This window comes from Globicephala melas, chromosome 14 (assembly GCF_963455315.2).
Source record: "Globicephala melas chromosome 14, mGloMel1.2, whole genome shotgun sequence".
Classification (NCBI taxonomy): domain Eukaryota; kingdom Metazoa; phylum Chordata; class Mammalia; order Artiodactyla; family Delphinidae; genus Globicephala; species Globicephala melas.
This window is the reverse complement of record NC_083327.1, coordinates 85,929,058-85,948,040: the sequence shown is the minus strand read 5'-3', so window position 1 is coordinate 85,948,040 and position 18,983 is coordinate 85,929,058. Positions and strand designations below refer to the sequence as shown.

The 18,983-nt window shown below is 54.2% G+C and overlaps 1 protein-coding gene across 3 annotated transcripts in view; it reads left to right on the top strand.

The window, feature by feature from the left end:
- The window catches only part of RPS6KA2 (ribosomal protein S6 kinase A2), a 351,085-nt gene that overhangs the window by 278,821 nt on the left and 53,281 nt on the right, over positions 1 to 18,983 (top strand). For all 3 annotated transcript variants that reach the window (XM_060283916.2, XM_060283917.1, XM_030852958.2), the window contains 5 exons: positions 5,161 to 5,241; positions 7,709 to 7,788; positions 10,452 to 10,558; positions 13,554 to 13,591; positions 15,918 to 16,060. In XM_060283916.2, coding sequence (XP_060139899.1) covers positions 5,161 to 5,241; positions 7,709 to 7,788; positions 10,452 to 10,558; positions 13,554 to 13,591; positions 15,918 to 16,060 — 449 coding nt within the window. The remainder of the gene's footprint in view (positions 1 to 5,160; positions 5,242 to 7,708; positions 7,789 to 10,451; positions 10,559 to 13,553; positions 13,592 to 15,917; positions 16,061 to 18,983) is intronic.

Genomic DNA, 18,983 nt, shown 5'->3' with positions numbered 1-18,983 from the left:
GCTCAGCATCAGAAATGAAGCACTTGCTCTCGCGTCGATTTTCTTTCTTGGTGGAGGGACCGCTCTGCAGCTGCCCGTCAGATGGCTGAGGCACCGTTCAGGGCCTTTCCCTCCATCCCTGGTGGCCCGAGTGACTGCCACCACCCAGAGCGGGCGGTGGTGAGGTCGGGTGCCGGTTCAGCCCGGCAAAGCGAGAACTCGCAGGCCCGGAGATGCCCAGTCACCTTTGCAGAGCTGGCCTCACGCCTGCTGTTCCACATCTGAAGGGCATTGCCTGTGTGACAGCTGTCCTTCCGCATCGTGTTAGCTTGGCCCCGGTCACTTCCCCCGTGGGCCATCTGCAGTGATAAAATCCTGCCCCTGCATGAACACAGCCTTTCCCTTTTCCTGCCACCTTGGACCCAGTATGCTTGTGTTTCAGCAGTTTATGCGCCGGGGGTCAGTCTTACCAAACATGGTTGTGAAAGCATCTTCCCCAAACCGATGTGTCTTATCTGTGCTCCATTAGGTTCACTGTTGGGGCTGGAGTCTTGGTTTCTCCTCTGTTACTTTAGACAGAATAAGAGTGTTTAGATAGTGTGTGCACTTATGCTCCTGGCCCTTTCTCTGTTTGTTTCAGATAATCTCTGAATTTTTTGTCCGCCTTTTAATTTTATGGCCTTTTGGATGGGAAATCTGTTTGGTAACTCAGTCTATCACTCTCTCCTGTGTTATTTCTTCCATTGCTTTTATTTAAAAAGAAGATTCCCACCCAGACATCAGATGAGTGTTCATCTTTGTTACCATTTTTACAGCTTGTTTTTTTTTTTAACACTTACCTCTTTAATCGATCTTGGATTTATTGTTGTGTAAAATGTAGGGAAGAAATATATACTTATTTTACCCCTATAACCGGACAGCCCCTTGGAAATTTGAATGTAAGCATCTTTTTCTAATTTTGTCACCAGGTTTATTATGGCCTTTGCTTTCCATTACAAATACTATCTTCAGATATGTAAGTAACACTAAGCAGTGTTCCTCATTCCAAAGAGGTCTGAACTCAATGATAACAACATCAATCCCATTTAGAGGATTTTTAGATTTTCTTAACCAAAGTCAAAGAGTGAGCTTTGCAAGGAGATGGCAAGACGGGGGTAGGAACACAGTGTTCCGGTCCTCTGCCACCTGCTTCACCAGATCACGTCATGGGGGCGGGAGTGGGCCAGGGCTTCTCCCCAGAGGAGGACGTGCCTGGGGGTGGCAGTACATGGGGGTGACAGAAGACTGTCTCCCGCGGGCCCTTCTCAGCCGGCTCCGCTCCCTGAGGCAAAGGACGCAGGAGGCTGAGATGCGTCGGATGAGGTCCCCACCGTGAGGAGCCCATGGGTCCGCACAGCAGCTGCTCAGAGAGCCGCCTTGTCAGCCAGGGTTGGGAAGGGCGGCCCCAGGCCCCCTGTCACTGACGCATCCCCCCTTCCTTCCTGTGACCCTGTCCCACCCAAGGTCTCCTTCTCAGCCTGCGCACGTGCTTGGAGAGACGTCTTTCGGATCCCACTGCTCACGGGGGATCCCTTTCTTCCTTCAGGGTCTTTAGCTGGCATCCTCTGCGTCTTTTATTGAATGAATGGGTTTCAGCTTTTGCTTCTGTTGACTCTCCTGAAACCCCTTCTCTGCTGTTCTCCCTGGCAGAGCCACTGGAACCTGTAACTCGGGATAGACAGGAAATGGAGAGATTCCTTGTACCGTCTGCCTGGGAACTGTCTGCTTCTGCCCCCTTTGTTCATTCTCCTAAGTGGCGGCCGTGCTGGGGTGTCCACGGCAAGAACGACCAAGGGAGGAGCTTGTGTTGGGAACGTGTCCTGATGGAGCCGCACGGATGCTGCCATAAAACCTTCTCTCTGTAGCTGCAGTCGTGTTCAATAACAGACCGTCTTATTTTTACCTGTACCAGAAACTACTTTTTTAAAGAATGAATAGATGAAATGTGTTTTAATTAAGAAGCATATCAAAACTTCTTAAAACCACACCAAAAAAAGCCACCCAGAGACACCGACCTCTCCCCGGGTCTTGCCCAGCGACCCCATCACACACCCGGCGTCTCGCCTCCCTCCAGAGGGGTGGACGCGGTCATGGCTGCGTCCCCAGCGGAGGAGCTGCTGCCCTCCCGGGGCCCCTGAAGGTGGCACCCATGGAGACTTCCCCGGGCCCCCGGCCCCCGCTCCCCCGGCCACACAGCCCTCGGGAGGCTCCCCTGCTTCCCTCTTCACACTGTGGCCCCCAGACTCCCACTTGCTGGGGCAGCTCTGCGTCCTGTGTGCCGGCGCTCGGCCCTTCCAGCGTCTCAGGGCGATTCGGGGCCACTGCGGTCATAGGGGTCTGTATCGGACCGGGCACAGCCAAGCATCAGAGCAGAGAGAAAGATGAGGGACAAGCCCTTGCCTCTTATCATGCAGTGAAGCCGACTCCACGTACTAGGCAGCAAAGTGACCCCAGCGCAGGCGTGGCCTGGGCTGTGGGACCAGCACCGTCGTGCTCACACGCTACCCGTTGGTCTCGCCGTGACCCCGTGAGGCAGGTACCATCGTCACCCCAGGTTACAGACGAGGAAGCTGATCGGAGCCACCCGTGCGCTGGGAGAGACGGGGCCCGGCTGTGTGTGCTCCAGGCCACGGGCCCCAGGCTCTCAGCCACAGATCCCCCGGGAAGGCGAGCGGCCAGGGCGCCAAAGCAGAGGTGGACCCCAGGGATCCTGAGCTCCTGAGTGTGAGAGAGGAAACCGGTCGTGGAGCAAAACGCAGGAGACTGTCCTGGGGCCCAGGGACAGGAAGGACTTCTGTTCTCTTTAGTTGTGGTAAAACATGCGTAATAGGATATCCATCATTTTAAGCATCTGTAAGTGGTGTTAGTAAATACATTTGCAACATTGTGTAACCATCACTGCTGTCTCTACCCCAGACTTACTCATCATCCCAAACAGAAGCTCTGTCCCCATTAAACAATTCCCCACTTCCCTCCTCCAGCCCCTGGTACCTACCCTTCTGCTTTCTGTCTCTATGAATTTGACTTCTCCAGGGACCTCGTATAAGTAGAATTATATGGTATTCGTCCTTTTCTGTCTGGCTTACTGTGCTTGGCGTAGTGTTTCTAAGGTTTAGCCCTGCTGTAGTGCGTGTCAGGATTTTATTTTTAGGGCTGAGTGATAGTTCATGGCATGGACAAACTCCCTTTTGCTTACTCAGGCGTCCATCAGTGGACCCTTGGGTTGCTGCCGTATTTTTGCTGTTGTGAATAATACTGCTGTAAATGTGGGTGTCCAGTATCTGTTGGAATTCCTGTTTTCAGTTCTTTGGGGAATGGAATTGCTGGGTCATATGGTATTTCTGTGTTTTCTACAGTGGCTGCACCATTTGACATTCCCACCAACTTCACATCCTCACTCACGCTTGTTATTTTCCATTTTTTGTGGGTTTTTTTTTTTATTATTATAGCCATCCTTTGGGAAGGACTTTTTTTTTTTTTTTTTTTTTTTTGCGGTACACGGGTCTCTCACTGTTGTGGCCTCTCCCGTTGCGGAGCACAGGCTCCGGACGTGCAGGCTCAGCGACCATGGCTCACGGGCCCAGCCGCTCCGCGGCATGTGGGATCTTCCCGGACTGGGGCACGAACCCGTGTCTCCTGCATCAGCAGGCAGACTCTCAACCACTGCGCCACCAGGGAAGCCCATGGGAAGGACTTTTTAAATAAAACTTTAAAAGTACATAAGACCAAAGTATGAACAACTTAAATACCTGGTCCATACGGTGATATTCTTCATACTTGTCACGCTTAGAAATATTTGAGGAAAGTTTCTGCCTTCACACACGCGGGGCCGTAGGACGTCACTTGGACATTGCCCTGGGTGTACCAATTTGCTTGTGGAATCTTGGAGTTGTTCTTATTCTCAAGTGGTGGTTTTGTTTGTTTTTTTGTTTATTTTTTCCTCAAAACGAATCCCATCTGTATTCCCAGATGGCTAAACTTTAGGCAATGTCAGCACTGAAAAGAATAATATTGTAATTGGTTATAACACACTCATTGTTTTAAAAATTCCATAATCCATAGTTATCCTCAGGAAGAGGAAGAGAAGGGATTTTCCTCTTGATTTCTAGTCCCATCAGAAATGAGAACATTGCCATTTTGTAACCCTACATGACTCAAGCATCCTTGATCCGTATAAGCAAGGATATATACGTAAGCTAACGGATGAAGGATTGTAAGGGAGCCCACAGGTCATTCCCTACCAAAATATCACCCCTCACGTTACTTGTTACTTACAAGGGGATGTACACATCTTTGCAGTGAGAGGCTGATGACTTGCCACCTTGACCCAATGGAATGTAGCATCACTGAGCAAGGGTAACGCGGCACCCCTCCCCCCATCTGCTGCACCTTGAGGCCTGCAGCATCACCTGGGAGGTATTTTTGCCAAAAATGTTTAGCCTCAAACTTATAAAGCCTCCAGACCTAACCTCGGTTTATAATAAATATAGGAGTTAGAGCAACCAGTAAAGAAACAATCAGACACACGTAGGAACAATCTACAAGAAAACTGACCTGGACTTAACCAAAAAGCCCACAAAAAGCACAGGGGAAAAAAAAAGATGCAGGACCATTGTATTCTAGAAGCAAAAGGAATAAGGAAATAGAACAACCAGATCTAACGTGGGAACCTTGACCGAATCCGAGGTTGGAAAAAATAACAGCTATAAATGACATGGCAGGGCGGGCAGGATTGGAATATGGATCAGACATTAGATGATGTTGTGGAGTGATGGCGAATGTTCTGCAGGGCGACCGTCGTGTTAGGGTCATGTAAGAGATTACCCTGTTCTTAGGGCATGCCGCATGTACATGCACCTTGGCGTTGAATGTCACGGTGTCGACAAGTTACTGTCAGATTTGTGGCTAACATGTGTGCATGTGTGCGGAAAGAGAGGGAGATGGAGAGGGGGAGAGAAAATATCGAAATGCAAGCAGCAGTTGAATCTAGGTGGAGGACTTAGGGGTGGTCATTCGACGTACTCTTTCAACTTTTGTATATGTTTGAAAAGTTTGTAACAAAAGTCGGGGGAAATTATTTGTATCTGATGTCTTGTGTTTCACATCCTGCCTTTGAAAGCCTTCGATTTTTCTGTCTTGCAGTTCGGGACCGAGTCAGATCGAAGATGGAGAGAGACATTTTGGCAGAAGTGAATCACCCTTTCATCGTAAAGCTTCATTACGGTAAAGGGAGGAAAAACAATTCCCTACTGTTGAGAGGACCTAGACCAACCCTCCCCCAAATCAGAGGAAATCGGCATAGATTCCTTGTCTCACCTCCGGCCCTGTCTGGGGTGGAGCTCTCTCCCCCCGGGTTCCTGAGCCTCAGATTCTCCTTCTCTGGGGGAGGAAGATGCCCTGTTTTCATCTCGAAAAACCGAATCTGGGGGAGCAAGAGGTTACCCTTAATTAAATCATCATCATGGAGAAAGTGGTTTTAAAAAAAGGTCTCGACCTAGGTGGGGTGAATCTATGACATATTTTTGTGTTGTTTCAGAGTAGAGTGCCTATGACCCCATAGTTTCTTTAAACCAGAATGGTAACATCTCCTGCACTTTAAGTAAAGACGATATTTTAGGCATTTGAAAGACGGTAGCGCCTCGAGCCTCAGAACGGCCCTGCAAGGTAGGCTATCGTTTCCAGTTTTCAGAAGAGAAAACTGAGACTCAGACGGAATCATTCTGATTTCTGAGGCCACGTATCTGCGACGCCACACAGGCTTCTTCATTTGCTTTCTGCCTTTTTATCTCCTCGGAGAAGCAGTAAGTGAAACCTTCAAATGAAAAATAATGAGGAGGTGGCGCCAGAGTCATGGCGGACCGCACCACAGCTTTGTGCCCTAATCGAGTAATTAGTGTGGGCGAAGCGCTGGGCAGAACAACGACAAATCCCGTACCTGGTTGGCACAGGGGCTCGGGGGCGGGCAGGGTTGTAGGAGACTGTCCGTGACTTTTACCGACGTCGGGAGTGAAGGCATGAACACACGCAAAGCCAGGAGGACAGGGCTCTTTGCTCGTGAACTTCTGAGATTCCTAAGAAGACAGTTTAGAAAGCCCTGTTTGGAAAGCACACGGCCTCTCCTTTCAGAAATAATAAGAGCCAACATGGATGTGACCTTGCGGGCAGCCGCGTGGTGACCGGATCCCTCGGGCCACGGGCAGGTGCCCTTAGATCCCAACGGTGGCGGCAGGCTGACCCCCCTTTATCACACGGCCGCCTCAGCGCTGCTGATTCGCTGGTGTCAGATCCGATCCAGGTGTCGTTTCGGTTGGTTTCCCAGGTGTTTTTCTGAAGAAGTTGAGAACTGGGGTCTTGCAGAGATCTTTAAAGGCATCCTCCACGTTACCTCTGTGATTGATCAAAAGATACTTGTTGGGCTTCCCTGGTGGCGTAGTGGTTGAGAGTCTGCCTGCCGATGCAGGGGACACGGGTTCGTGCCCCGGTCCAGGAAGATCCCACATGCCGCGGAGTGGCTGGGCCCGTGAGCCATGGCCGCTGAGCCTGCGCGTCCGGAGCCTGTGCTCCACAACGGGAGAGGCCACAACAGTGACAGGCCCGCGTACCGGAAAAAAAAAAAAAAAAGATACCTGTCCTCTATCTGCCCATCAAGCCCTAGGACAGGGCATTCATCCACGCTGCAGTTTACACAGTTCTGACAAAGGGGTTTCTAGTTAGAGGCTTTATGTTTCTAAAACCCCAACATTTATAATGCTTCTGGCATTGACTTTTAGAAAATGAAAAGTTCCCAAGTGTGTGAGGATGTCAGCACCCCTTCCAGCCATGCTTCCTTTGTGTGTAGAACAGATGCCACGTGCCAGGCCAGCGGGAACATTGAACTGACCATCCAGTAGCCACGGTGGTTAGTTTCTCTTGAGCCTCTCGCGCATGCACCGTCCCCCGCTTTGACCAAGGCGTGCCCTTGCTAGTGGCGGGCGGGGGCTGAACCGTGAACTCCATGCCCATAACTGTGGCCCTCAGGGACCAAACAGAGCACACGAGCGCTGCTGCCACCAGGTACAGGTAGCTGGGCCGACCCGTCCCCAGCGCAGCCGTAAAAGAAGGAGCAGATAGTGGATATCCTTGAGCCCTGAGTTGTACCGAACACAACTCCATAGGAAGGGGAGGGGACTCGTCCCAAACGCTCACTACGATCGCCCTGCTCCTTACCAGACACCTGCCAGCAAAGCCAAGTCTCTAAGAAGACACGGTTGTGCCCAAAGCCCCGTGTCAGTAGTGGTGATGAGAGCAAGTGGAACCTACACATACTCTTCTCCATGTGTCTTTCAGTCCCTTTGTGATTAAAAAAAAGGCAGGAAGAAGGAGAGAGGGAGGGAAGGAAGGAAGGAAGGAGGCGGGGAAGGGTTGGGGAAGGGGTGGGGAGAGGAGGAGAAATAACCTCCAGACCATGAGTAAAAGTGAGAGACAGAGCTCATCACCGTCCACTCCCTTCCCCAAGTCCTGCCCTCTCCGCTGTGCGGTCTCCAGCCCGGCCCCAGTCCTGTTTCTGAAATGACCCAGGGTTACAGGCTACACAGTATTGTTTGAGCCAACGAGAGACGGGCTTTTTGCACTCAGAGCCTGGACCCAGGGGAATGATGTCCACCGCAGGGGACCGTGACGCCGAAATGCTCTCAACTCTCTCCTTCCGCAGCCTTCCAGACGGAGGGAAAACTCTATCTGATTCTGGACTTCCTGCGCGGAGGAGACCTCTTCACCAGGCTCTCCAAAGAGGTACATGGAGTGCAGGCTGTGGGTTTCTGCCTAGAATTCGAGGGACAGGAGAGCAGGGGGCGGGGTGTGTGTGTGTACGTGCGTGTGTGTGTGGTGTGTGTGCAAGGGAATGTGTGAACGTGCGTGTACATGCACGCACGTGTGTGTGGTGGGTGGCGTGTGTGTGTGTGTACGTATTTGGTGTGAGGGTATATGGCGTGTGGTGTGTGCGCGTGTTTTAAAGATGTCTCACGAGTCACACAGAGAAGAACTCTGTTGTCCTCGAAAGATCTTAAGAAAACGGACTCTTCCCAAGACCCCCGTGGAGCTCTAGAACCTTCCCTGTGTAGAGCAAATGGAAACTTGATTTATGTTACGTAGGGAAGACTTTATTGCACAACGTTTCACTTTCCACTTTCCACCCGTGAGCGCTCCATGCCCCCCAGGGCTTGTCCTTGACCCCCACTACCTGACTTAGGAGCTTTCCGGGATGTCTTGCAGCGCAGCGTGAAAGCTCTCTGCCCCCTGCGCACCCTGCTCGAGGCAGTGATAATGCCAGGCTTTTAATCCTGTTGATTCTGTGCAGTTTCCTTTATACAGAAGAGCATGATGAAGGTGACAGCGTGTTGACACGATGCACAGAACAGGTTCCCGGCCCTTCTGACGCAACCTCACCTGGCACCGGGGTTCTTACTGGGCTGTAACAGGGGGTTCGGGCTGGCCTCCCCCTTTCCTCACTGCCCACTTTTACAGCAGGAGATCCCTCCATCCGAAGTGCTGTCAGTCAAGGTGAAGCGGCAGTGGGCTCCCCGAGACCTCGGGCTGCTCTCCCTCTGTTTCCTGACGGTCCCTCGGGCAATGGCACAATTGATGTATTGGGCTCTTGGCGATGCAGGTTGCAAGCACGGGCTGGAGGATCCAGATCCAAGTTCTCCAAAGCCCTTTGGGTCAGGTCTCTGGTCCCTTAACCTGCCTCCCAGCTGAGCTCTCGTTTCCAAAGATGGCGAATCACTGACCTCGGCCAGTGTCTCATCTGATGCCTAGTGATTTGCTCCCTTCCCACCCCGGCCGAAGGAAGTCAGGCCACTGGGGGTTGGTCTGTCCAGCATCCAGGGTGACACACCCTGTTGTTGGGCTTCTTGACCAAAAAGGCAACACGCAAGGTACCCATAGGACCCTTTATTTCAGAGTAGAAGTGAAGTTGTCCAGCCTGGGCTCAAGAGGGTCTCAGTTCACAGAAACACAGGAAATGAATGATACCCTAACCCTAACCCTATGCAAAAAAGTACTTCCCTTCCATCCTCTTCACCGAGTCCACTAGACAACATCCTTGTGTGTGTCGGTCTCCGTACTGACTGCCTTCAAGAACTCACATCCATGGGTGTTTCATTCCCATAGAGAAACCCTTTGTCATTTGCACTTGGAGGCCACGCAGATCTGTGCCCTAAGCGCGGCCAAGGAGAGTCATACGGCCGCCCCTGAGCACTGAGCTGTAGATGTGCCTGTGTGGTTATGGACAGAGATGGAGAAAGTCGGGCCAAAGAGAATTCGACAGCCAGCAGGATCTCCTACGGGGAAATCCTTCTCACAGGGAAGCCCACTGAGTATGCTAACCAATGTAGAAAAGAAATACCCAACCAGGAAAGGTGCCGGCCGAGTGTGGAAGGCAGAACAGGAGATTCCAGAGGCCAGAGGGGCAACGAGGGTTGGTGGTACCCAAATGTCATCCAGGACTTGGGGTGCACGTCCTCCCCACTGGGAGGCATCCCTTTTGTGAAATGGATGTGCTCCGCCGTCATTAGCCTGATGTAGTCACTGTTCAATTCCCCAAATTGCCCTTATCCTGAGCTTTCCAGGCAACCTTCTGATCATGTATTGATTTTTCACGCATCTGCCTTCAGAGAGAATTCAGTCATGACATGGGTTTCTAGTCTCTGTGACATTCATTTCTCATGGTGCGGGTAAAGAATGGTTTCTGATACCATCTGGCTTGCTGGTAAGGTGACTACCAAATTACATGCGGTTCTCACAACCGCAGGGACAGGGGAACAGTAGGAGACAATGACCTTGAGGTGTGCTGGGCGCCGTGGCCTCGTGTGTGTTTTAGCTAGACCAGCGTCCCTCTCCCAGCAGCCTCTCCGGCAAGGGGCGCCCACCGATGCTCCACGGGCGGGTCGTATTTGGTGGGACTCGTCCCGCTTTGGGGAGACGGCAGTTCCTAGTTTGCATAAACCCAAAAGGGGGGAAGAGGTGAACTTGAAGGGAGGAGGGATGAAATTTGAGACATATTTTCAGTAAATCCTTCAGGCCTGTTTGTAATCAGACCTTCACAGTGTGGTTTAGTTTTTTGTATTAAAGTGTTACATTAGAAGCACACATATTAAAACATAAACCCAGAAACACACTCCAGAGCTGCATGGTTTGTGGGGCAGGAAAGGTCGGGGGAGGAAACTCTGCCCGGGGCTCCGCCCAAAAGGCCCAGCGGCTTTGTGAGGAGCGCCCCCTCCCCTTCACTGGTCCTAAAACTTTGCTGAGAACTCATGTTTCCACTGTAGGAGTCGGAAGAGCCTTGTCTGGGGGCCGCGGTCTGCAGAGCGGAGCGGAGTCTTCGTGGGGCTGAGTGCCTCTGTCTTTAAAGCCAGCAGCCACAGAGCAGGCTGAAGTCTTGTTCTCTCTCCTGCCAGGTGATGTTCACGGAGGAGGATGTCAAGTTCTACCTGGCTGAGCTGGCCTTGGCTCTAGACCACCTGCACAGCCTGGGCATCATCTACAGAGACCTGAAGCCAGAAAAGTGAGTGAGGACAAGGCAGGGCAGGGCCCTCTTGCTGCCCACGTCGCCTTGTCCCTGTACTTAATTCCCCAGGGAGGGCATAGCCTGGGGACATTCCGGTGCTAGCGGCCCACAGGCAGGGATTCCACCTGCCCGCCCCTGGAAGGGTGCCCAGACATAGGTGTGGCTTGTGCTGGTTTGTGTGGGATGGTCCCAGCCCATTCTCACCTGACCCTCGTAACACCCTCCAAGGGAGGCAGGGCCGGGCCTGCATCCCTGTGGTCCAGGGGAGGCTGGGCAGGTAGTGGAGGCTGGTCAGGTAGAGGAGGCTGGGCAGGTGGAGAGGCTGGGCAGGTAGAGGAGGCTGGGCAGGTGGAGAGGCTGGGCAGGTAGAGGAGGCTGGGCAGGTAGGCAGCCCACCATTCCTCCTCCCACAGCCCCTGCCCTCCCTCCTTAGGTGGGACCCATCCTGCACTGGGAATGTCTCACACGCCACCCCCTCACTAGTGTGTGTCTTCTGTGCCGGTCTCTTCCCCATCACCACCTCCACCTTGGAAAGCCCTTTCAGCTGTCTCGACAGGCCCATTTCTAGGTGACGAGTCAGATGAGCCTTTCTGAGTTTTTCTAAAAGACAGTGGCATCAGATTCCCAGCCCAAATTCCAATAAGATTTGTGTATCTTTGGCAATGATCATCTGTAATACTATTTCTAGGATATTCTGCTAATCCAGTCTAAATCTTTTTTTAAAGTCCCTCCAGATAATAATGTTCTTACTTCAGGTTCTTTTCCTGCTGTTTTCTGTGTAGAGCTGCACAGACTAGGAGGATCCACTTGAAAAGGAAGGATCTAGCGGATGCTGTTTTAAGTTCATTTGGTTGACCTGACAGTGGTCCCTGCCGCGAAGTTGATGATTTTCTCCCTCTGGCCTGTGACGTGGTTGATAATGGCCCCCTGTCCCCCTATAGACTGAGGTCCATGCCTGTCCCTGGATATGTGGGGCCTGGTGGGACCCCAAGGCTTGGAGCACAAGGCAGCCCAGGCCCTGAGGGCACAGGAAGTAGATCCCAGCCCTTGTTCCTGGTCCCTTCTTCACCTGCAGGGAACTGAGAAAAATGCAGACTCTGCTCTGAGAAGTGGCAGTCGTTTAAGGGAAACGCCTGGGTTTGCCTAGAGACCAGGAACGTTGTGTATGTCCCTGATGCAAAGCGTATTTGCCTGTGACCAGAGGGAAGTGCTCCCCACACACGGCATCAGCCTAACCACCAGCTGGGTGCAGCCTCACTGGCTGCACGTGTAAATGATGTTTAAATAACCGTGAAAGGCTCTCTCCTGAGTATCCCCGTAAGAGCCGTGTCCTGCAAACTCAGCCTCGCCTTCGGAAAACAGGCGCTGAGGCCGCTGTCACAGCCAGCTCTGCCGACCTGCTCCCCTCCGCTGTGAGCTCTGCCCCATGAAGGCAGCACCCCGATTCTCCCTCTAGTTAAAGGTCAAAGGGATCTTTATAGTTAAAAATAGTAATATGGAATTGCAGGATTGAAGAGAAAGGATTTTGTTTCCATTAGAATTAGTAGGGAGTTAATCATGAAAGTTGCTCACTTCTGGGCAAAGATTAAGTATAACTGAAAAGCAAAGATAAGAACATTCGCTTCTTTCATTATAAATTGTCATCTTAATTATACACTGTGACTTTTCCCTTCCCATTTCCATAAAACAGTAGGTATGATTTTTATTCCCATGGCAGCGTTTTAAAAATTGTGGTAAGATAAACATGACATAAAATTTACCACCTTGACTATTTTCAAGTGCACAGTTCAGTCGTGTTAAGAGCGTTCACACCATCTGTGCGATCGTCTCCACCATCCATCTTCCAGACTTCTTTCATCCTGCAAAACTGACGCCCTGTCCCCATGATACCCCACCGCCCTCCCCTGCCCCAGCACCCTCCCTTCTGTTTTCTGTCTCTGTGGATCTCACTGCTCCGGGGACCACACGTAAGGGGGGTCACACAGTATTTGTCCTTTTGTGGCTGGCTTATTGCCCTCGACGTGGTGTCCTCAAGGTCCATCCATGTGGTAGCCTGTGTCAGAACTTCCTTCCTTTCCCACATGTGTTTAACGTACCACATATTAATCCTCACAGCCCACGTCCTGGTCTCTTTAGATCCGGGCTGGTGCCTCCCAGGAGCTGGTGGAACAGAGTTTAATTACAGCAAAGAAAGAAACAGGGCAAGCCAGGAGCCCTGGGGGCCTGTGGGCTGATGGGCTGGAGAAGGGCCTCGTGGAAAGCTCGCCTGCGTCCATCCCCTCAGACGTTCCCTCCGCCCTCCCGTGGGCGTCAGCCTCGCCGTACTGCAGAGAGCTGGGAGGAACAGGACAGCGCTCCCCGTGGGGCATCTGGACGTCAGATGCCGGCATGATGAGAGCTTGGTCCAGGGCACCAGGAGGGACCCCGTGGGACCGGCTTCCACAACATGGCTCCCGGGGGCTGAGGCCTGAGGTGTCACAGACTCCCCCGGAGGTCGCGGTGGTTCCCAGGGTCAGGCGGGGCTCGTGGAGGGGTCTGGCCAGAAGAGCAGGCTCTAGCCGTCGAGGGCCCGCCTGGGTTCAGGAAGTCCCCTCTGAGCAGCTCTGCGTCTGCACAAGCCAGGGCACTTGCGGACGCTCTCAGGCCCATTCATGCAGGACAGACAGCCTGGGGGGTCCCCAGACCTTCCCCTGGGCTTGAGAGGGTCTCACACCTGCAGTCCCCAGTGTGAGCCTGCTGAGCCAGGCACAAGAACATGGGGGTGCCCTTTGCCCCCCACACACCGTGGATGTGCCTGTGCTCCTGACCCAGCAGAAGCTGCCGACTAGGAAGCAGTGGTCTAAAGGCCACGTCTGCGAACAGCAGGTGACCTGCCGCCCCCAGCCAGCGTGGAGAGTGCTGCCCAAGGGCCTGGGCGGCTCCCCTGGGGTCTCCGTGCCCTTCCGTGTGTCTCGTCTCTTTTAAAGCATCTGTTTCCCCCCCTTTCTTTCAGCATCCTCCTGGACGAAGAGGGACATATTAAGATCACAGGTTTGTAAAATTCCACCCGCCACCGACCGGTGACATCACCCCAGCGCCCCTGGTACCTGGGGGCCGACCCAGAGCTCAAGGCCTCTCTCTCATCACACCAGCGTGTGCACGCAGGGCTGCCTTCCCCGTGGCCGTGGCTTGGTTCTTTTGGTGTGTGTCTTCCTGGGGACGCTCACGCTTCCCAGGTCGGCCCTCCTTCCTTCTCTCCCTCTGACTTAAGACCCTTCTAGTGCCTTTCCTGCTGACTCTCAGCGTCACTGGATGTTTCGTTCAAGAATCTCATCTTAGCATGTCTGCGGGGCCGATCTCCCCACTGAAACCTCAAACCCCTCCCACTGCCGTCGGTTCAGCCAGAACGAGCACCGCCCTCCCTTGTTCCGTGACACCCGCTTGTGCTAGTTTCCTCTTGCTGTGTCACAATTACCAACCTCGGTGGCTCAAAACAGCATCAGCTCATCATCTTAACAGCCCTGGCGGCCACAAGTCCAAAACAGGTCTCACAGGGCTAAGATCAAAAGGGGTGCACTCCTTTGTGGAGGCTCCAGGGAAGGATGGTCCTGTCGCCTCTCCGGCTGCCCACTTCCCTGGGCTCACGGCCCCATCCTTCTCCTTCAGAGCCAGGGGGCAGCACCCCAGTCTCTCTCTGACTCTGGCCTCTGCCCCCAAGTCCACATAAGGACCTTGTACTTACTGTGCGTCATCCTGGCGCCCCAGGATAACCTCCCTTCTGGAGATATAGCAGGGCCCCCTCTGCCACGTAAGGTGACCTATTCATAGGTTCCAGGGTTGGGGCGTGGACGTCTCTGGGGGCCATTCCGCTGGCCCCCCGCTGGCCGGGTCCTGGCCTGGTCTCCACTCACACCCGCTCCCCGTGTCCACCAGTGGGCTGTCCCTGCGCAAATGCTCCCCCCTCGCCTCCAGTGGCAGCTGTCTCTGCTTAGGCGGGACACCTGCTCTACCCCTGTTCTGTCTTCAGAGCCTCCTGTCCTCTGCTTCTCAGCCCCACACCATGTGGTCTCCCTGCTGCCTGTTCCCTTCTCTGGGCTGGTTCACCCCGTTCTTGATGGACCCCCAGTCCCAGCAGAGTGCACAGAGCGATTGACAGTTACTGCTCGTTAATGTCAGACAGTGAGACTTCTTAAATTTCTCATGAATTACGCACAAGAGCACGGCACTCACCTGACAGACCCTTTAGACGGCGACCTCCTGCCAGGGGCTGCACAGGTCCAAGGGCGTCCGCAGTGTCTGCTGGTGGGACCTGCCCCCCGCAATGAGTCCAGTTTGACCTGCTGGGGCCTTCTGTGCCTTCCCACGTGTAGAACAGCAGCAGAAGTTAACCCTTAACAAGCTGAGAAAGTAAACCTGACTTGACTTCTACAACTGGTTAAGGCGGTTCAGAAGTGCCCGCGTGGCACTTTGTGGAGACTGAAGGTTCTGCGAGTACCTGACCGGTTTTCTCTGCTGAGTGAGGAGCTGCACGTGTATTATATAGATCTCACGTGTACGGAGGTAGCTGGAATAAGTGTGAGCTGCCACGTTAAATTTATGTGTCATATTATAGAGGTTTGGCTTCCTCTGTTTAGTCATTGTGGTCGAACAAGCCCCGAGACTCTGATGTGCTGAGTGAGTCACTTCGGCAGTGAGCGAGCAGCCCCACGTGGGTGCTGGGGACTCTCACCTAGCCGTGAGCTCTCTTGGTCCTCACGTGGCCCCAGGAAGAAGGGATGTCAACCTTAAACTCACAGATGGTGAACGTGGAGGGCTCTGGAATCTTAGAACCAGCGTGTTCACTGCGTCCTTCATCCACTGGGTGCAGTAGCGCGGGCACTGGAGGATGACGGCCTTGGCGGAAGGTTTTGTGGACAAGGTCCAGGGGAGGATACCCCATGGCAAATGCTCTGAAGCCCCGCCCACCTTGTCTGCCTTCCCCTTCGTGCCTCACCAGCCGGGGACCTCCTTCCCGAGTGGCCTCCTGCTCGTAACCCCTTTCCCGCCCTTTCCTTCAGAACAAGCGCCGTCTTCCTGCCCTTCCTTCGGAGTAGCCCCGCAGGCCTCTCCGCTGGGGCCGCTGACGTCCAGGGCGTCCTGCTAAAAACAGGCTCCCGGGGAATTGGTGTCAGGCGTCAGGAATGCGGTTTCTAGGCGCCCTTGGGAGCACTCCTGAATGTGTGGGTCCCTATAGAAGCTGACCCGGAGGTGTCGGGTTTGGTTCAGCTTCTGTGGGCAGCCTGGCCCCAAGAGGACAGCGGTGGGAGGTGGGCCGGCCGGGCAGCAGGGCTCCAGGTGCCGCCCGGAGACTGAGCACTGTGTGCTCTTTCTCTTTTAGACTTCGGGCTGAGTAAGGAGGCCATCGACCACGACAAGAGAGCCTATTCGTTCTGCGGGACGATCGAGTACATGGCGCCCGAGGTGGTGAACCGGCGGGGCCACACGCAGAGCGCAGACTGGTGGTCCTTTGGCGTGCTCATGGTATGGGGGCTCGTGATATGGTGTGGCGTGCTCATGGTACGGCGTGCTCGTGGTATGGTGTGCTCCTGGTATGTATGGCGTGCTCGTGGCATGGTGTGCTCGTGGTGTGGTGTGCTCGTGGTGTGGTGTGCTTGGGATATGATGTGCTCATGGTAATATGTGCTCGTGGCTTGATGTGCTTGCAGCGTGGCATCTGCGGTCCCCAAGGTGCCCGCGTGGCTGTCCCCTGAGCACCCGCCCACTCCTGGGGTTCAGAGGTCCAGGAGTGACCCGAGGAAAACAGTGCCCATTGTGTGACTCAGGACAAGGGGGGCCACCAATTCCTGACCCTAGCATTTCCTGGCAGCCTCCTCTCTGTCCCCCCTCCAGACTCCCACCATCAGGAAACAGAGCTGGGATTCAAGTTAGGATGCAAATGTGTTAAGAGTCAAACCTTTATCCTTAACGCTCTTACGGGTTTAGCAGGAGGATTTGAAGGGATGCAGCTATCTCCAGATTAAACATATTTTTCTTATTTCAAACACAGAATCCCTCCACTTAGTCATCAAAATCACCATGAACCAAAATACACGTAGAGTGAAGCATTTTTACATCTGCATCTAGAAACTTGGATTTTCTTTGGGTCACGTGTTCGCAGACAGAGCGTGCAGCAAACGCCAGGGCGGTCTGTAGTCACAACAGAAGCGGGCTTGGCTGCCGTCCCCCGCCTCACGCGGTCCTTCCTCTCCTCCCTTCCCCCTCCCCCCACCCATCCCCCGCAGCCGGCCCGCCGGGCCCTTGGCGTGGGCCAGACTTCCGAGGCTGTGAGTCTCACACTGACTGGATGGGAGGAGCATCGTGGCATTCCCGGCTTGTCAGCCCCCTCCTTGTGTATTCCACAAACGAGGAAACTGAGGCGCGTCGCTCGGCCAGCACTGGCAGAGCCTCCTTCCCACACGCATGCCTCTCGCCCCGGGACCTCTGGGCTGGGTCCTGCTCACGGTGCAGGGCATCAGCTGGGTGCCCCTAGGCTGGTACCCAGGAGGCCACGCTCGGTCTCTCGGTTCTGGTCCCCGGCCCCGTGGGCTCGGAAGCGCTGGCTGTGTTGGGTTTGTCGGCACGGACGGCTGACCCTCGTCTGTGGGGGGCAGACACGTCAAACCAGCTCGGGAGGCCGTTCCCACGGCTCCGGCCGGGATGCCAGCTCACGGGCGTACAGTAGGTGACGTCACACCACGCGGGGCAGTGCCCCCGTCTCCAGGGTCAGTGCGTTCTCCCCCCGTCAGCCACCTACGAGGGAAGTCAGGCTGTAATGAGAAGACTGCTCCCAAGACAGAATCACAACAAATTAAGCACATTAATACAGGCAAGTGATGGGCCCAAGCTCGCGGCCTGACAAGGGCGCCGTGAGCGTCAGCTGCCAGGGCGCTGGTGGCGCTTGCCGTGTTCGTGGTTATACAGACCTTGAATAGCCTCTGCTGGGGTGCAGTCCGTCTCCACGCCAGAAGCCACGGGGACGTCCCGCTCTGCTTACCTTCCCACCGATCATCTCTCTTTAGACATGTTGGTGAGACCGTCAGGGTAGCCTCTTCCTCTGCAGGTTAACTTTGCATCCTCGGCTCTGCTCCTGTCCACGTGGGTGCTTCCCCGTTACCCTGTCTGGAGGGTGTGTAGTGGGGGGCGGGCACGGGGGCCTCGGCACCCTCGCTGCGGATTTTACTGGAAGTTTGATGTTGTCTTCCCGACACCGGCTCCCAGGTCCGAGGTTACAGCTCTGCGTCTTCGGGAGTGATTCCAATTCTTAAGTCCGCATCCGCCTGAGAAGCACGTTCCTCTGGAGGGTGGGGTGGGCTCCCAGAGGGAGACCACAGGCTTCATCCTGTCCCTGGATCCCAGGGATACTCGCGAAGCCCTTAAAGATGTAGGCTGGGGGCTTCCCTGGTGGCGCAGTGGTTGGGAGTCCGCCTGCCGATGCAGGGGACATGGGTTCGTGCCCCGGTCCGGGAGGATCCCACATGCCGCGGAGCGGCTGCGCCCGTGAGCCATGGCCGCTAAGCCTGCGCGTCCTGAGCCTGTGGTCCGCAACGGGAGAGGCCACAGCGGTGAGAGGCCCGCGTACCACAAAAAAAAAAAAGATGTAGGCTGGGCTCACGAGTGACCATACAGTGGTTCTCCAGGGAGCCCTTGCCCGATGCTCTGACGTCACAGAATGCCACGTGTGTCTCTGTGGAAATGATATTTAAAAGAGCAGGAGGCCGGCCCGAGCCTGGAGAGGACTGTCTTACCGGCCAGCACAGCAGAGAAAACTGCAGCTAAAACCACATACACATCAAAGCCACCTGGAGTTAGTTTTGTGAGGTTTCTGGGGGAGAGGGGAGTGGGAATATGCCATCCCCCTCGTCTGTTTCTAGATGTATTAATAAAATCTGTCCCATAATATAAAATATGCCTTTCATACTTTTTTCTGGTCAAAATCATTGCATATTAAAGAAATAAATGGAGAGGCTGAAAGGAAATAAAAGGGGCAGTGAGGACATAAAAAGAAAGATGGAAAGAAAAACAACTGAGAGAGAAGAGAAGTCAAAGCGAAGGAGAGGCTTCCCTGGTGGCACAGTGGTTGAGAGTCCGCCTGCCGATGCAGGGGACACGGGTTCGTGCCCCGGTCCGGGAGGGTCCCACATGCCGCGGAGCGGCTGGGCCCGTGAGCCATGGCCGCTGAGCCTGCGCGTCCGGAGCCTGTGCTCCGCAACGGGAGAGGCCGCAACAGTGAGAGGCCCGCGTACTGCAAAAAACAAACAAAAAAAAGGTAGCGAAGGAGGGACAAGAAAGGGAGGAGGAAAGCGACCTGCTCTGAGCTGATGCCCCCAGTCAGGCTTCTTCCCACTTGTTTCCCCCACGTCTTCCCAGGCTCCCCACACTCACTTCTGGAACCTCCTCTGGTCCC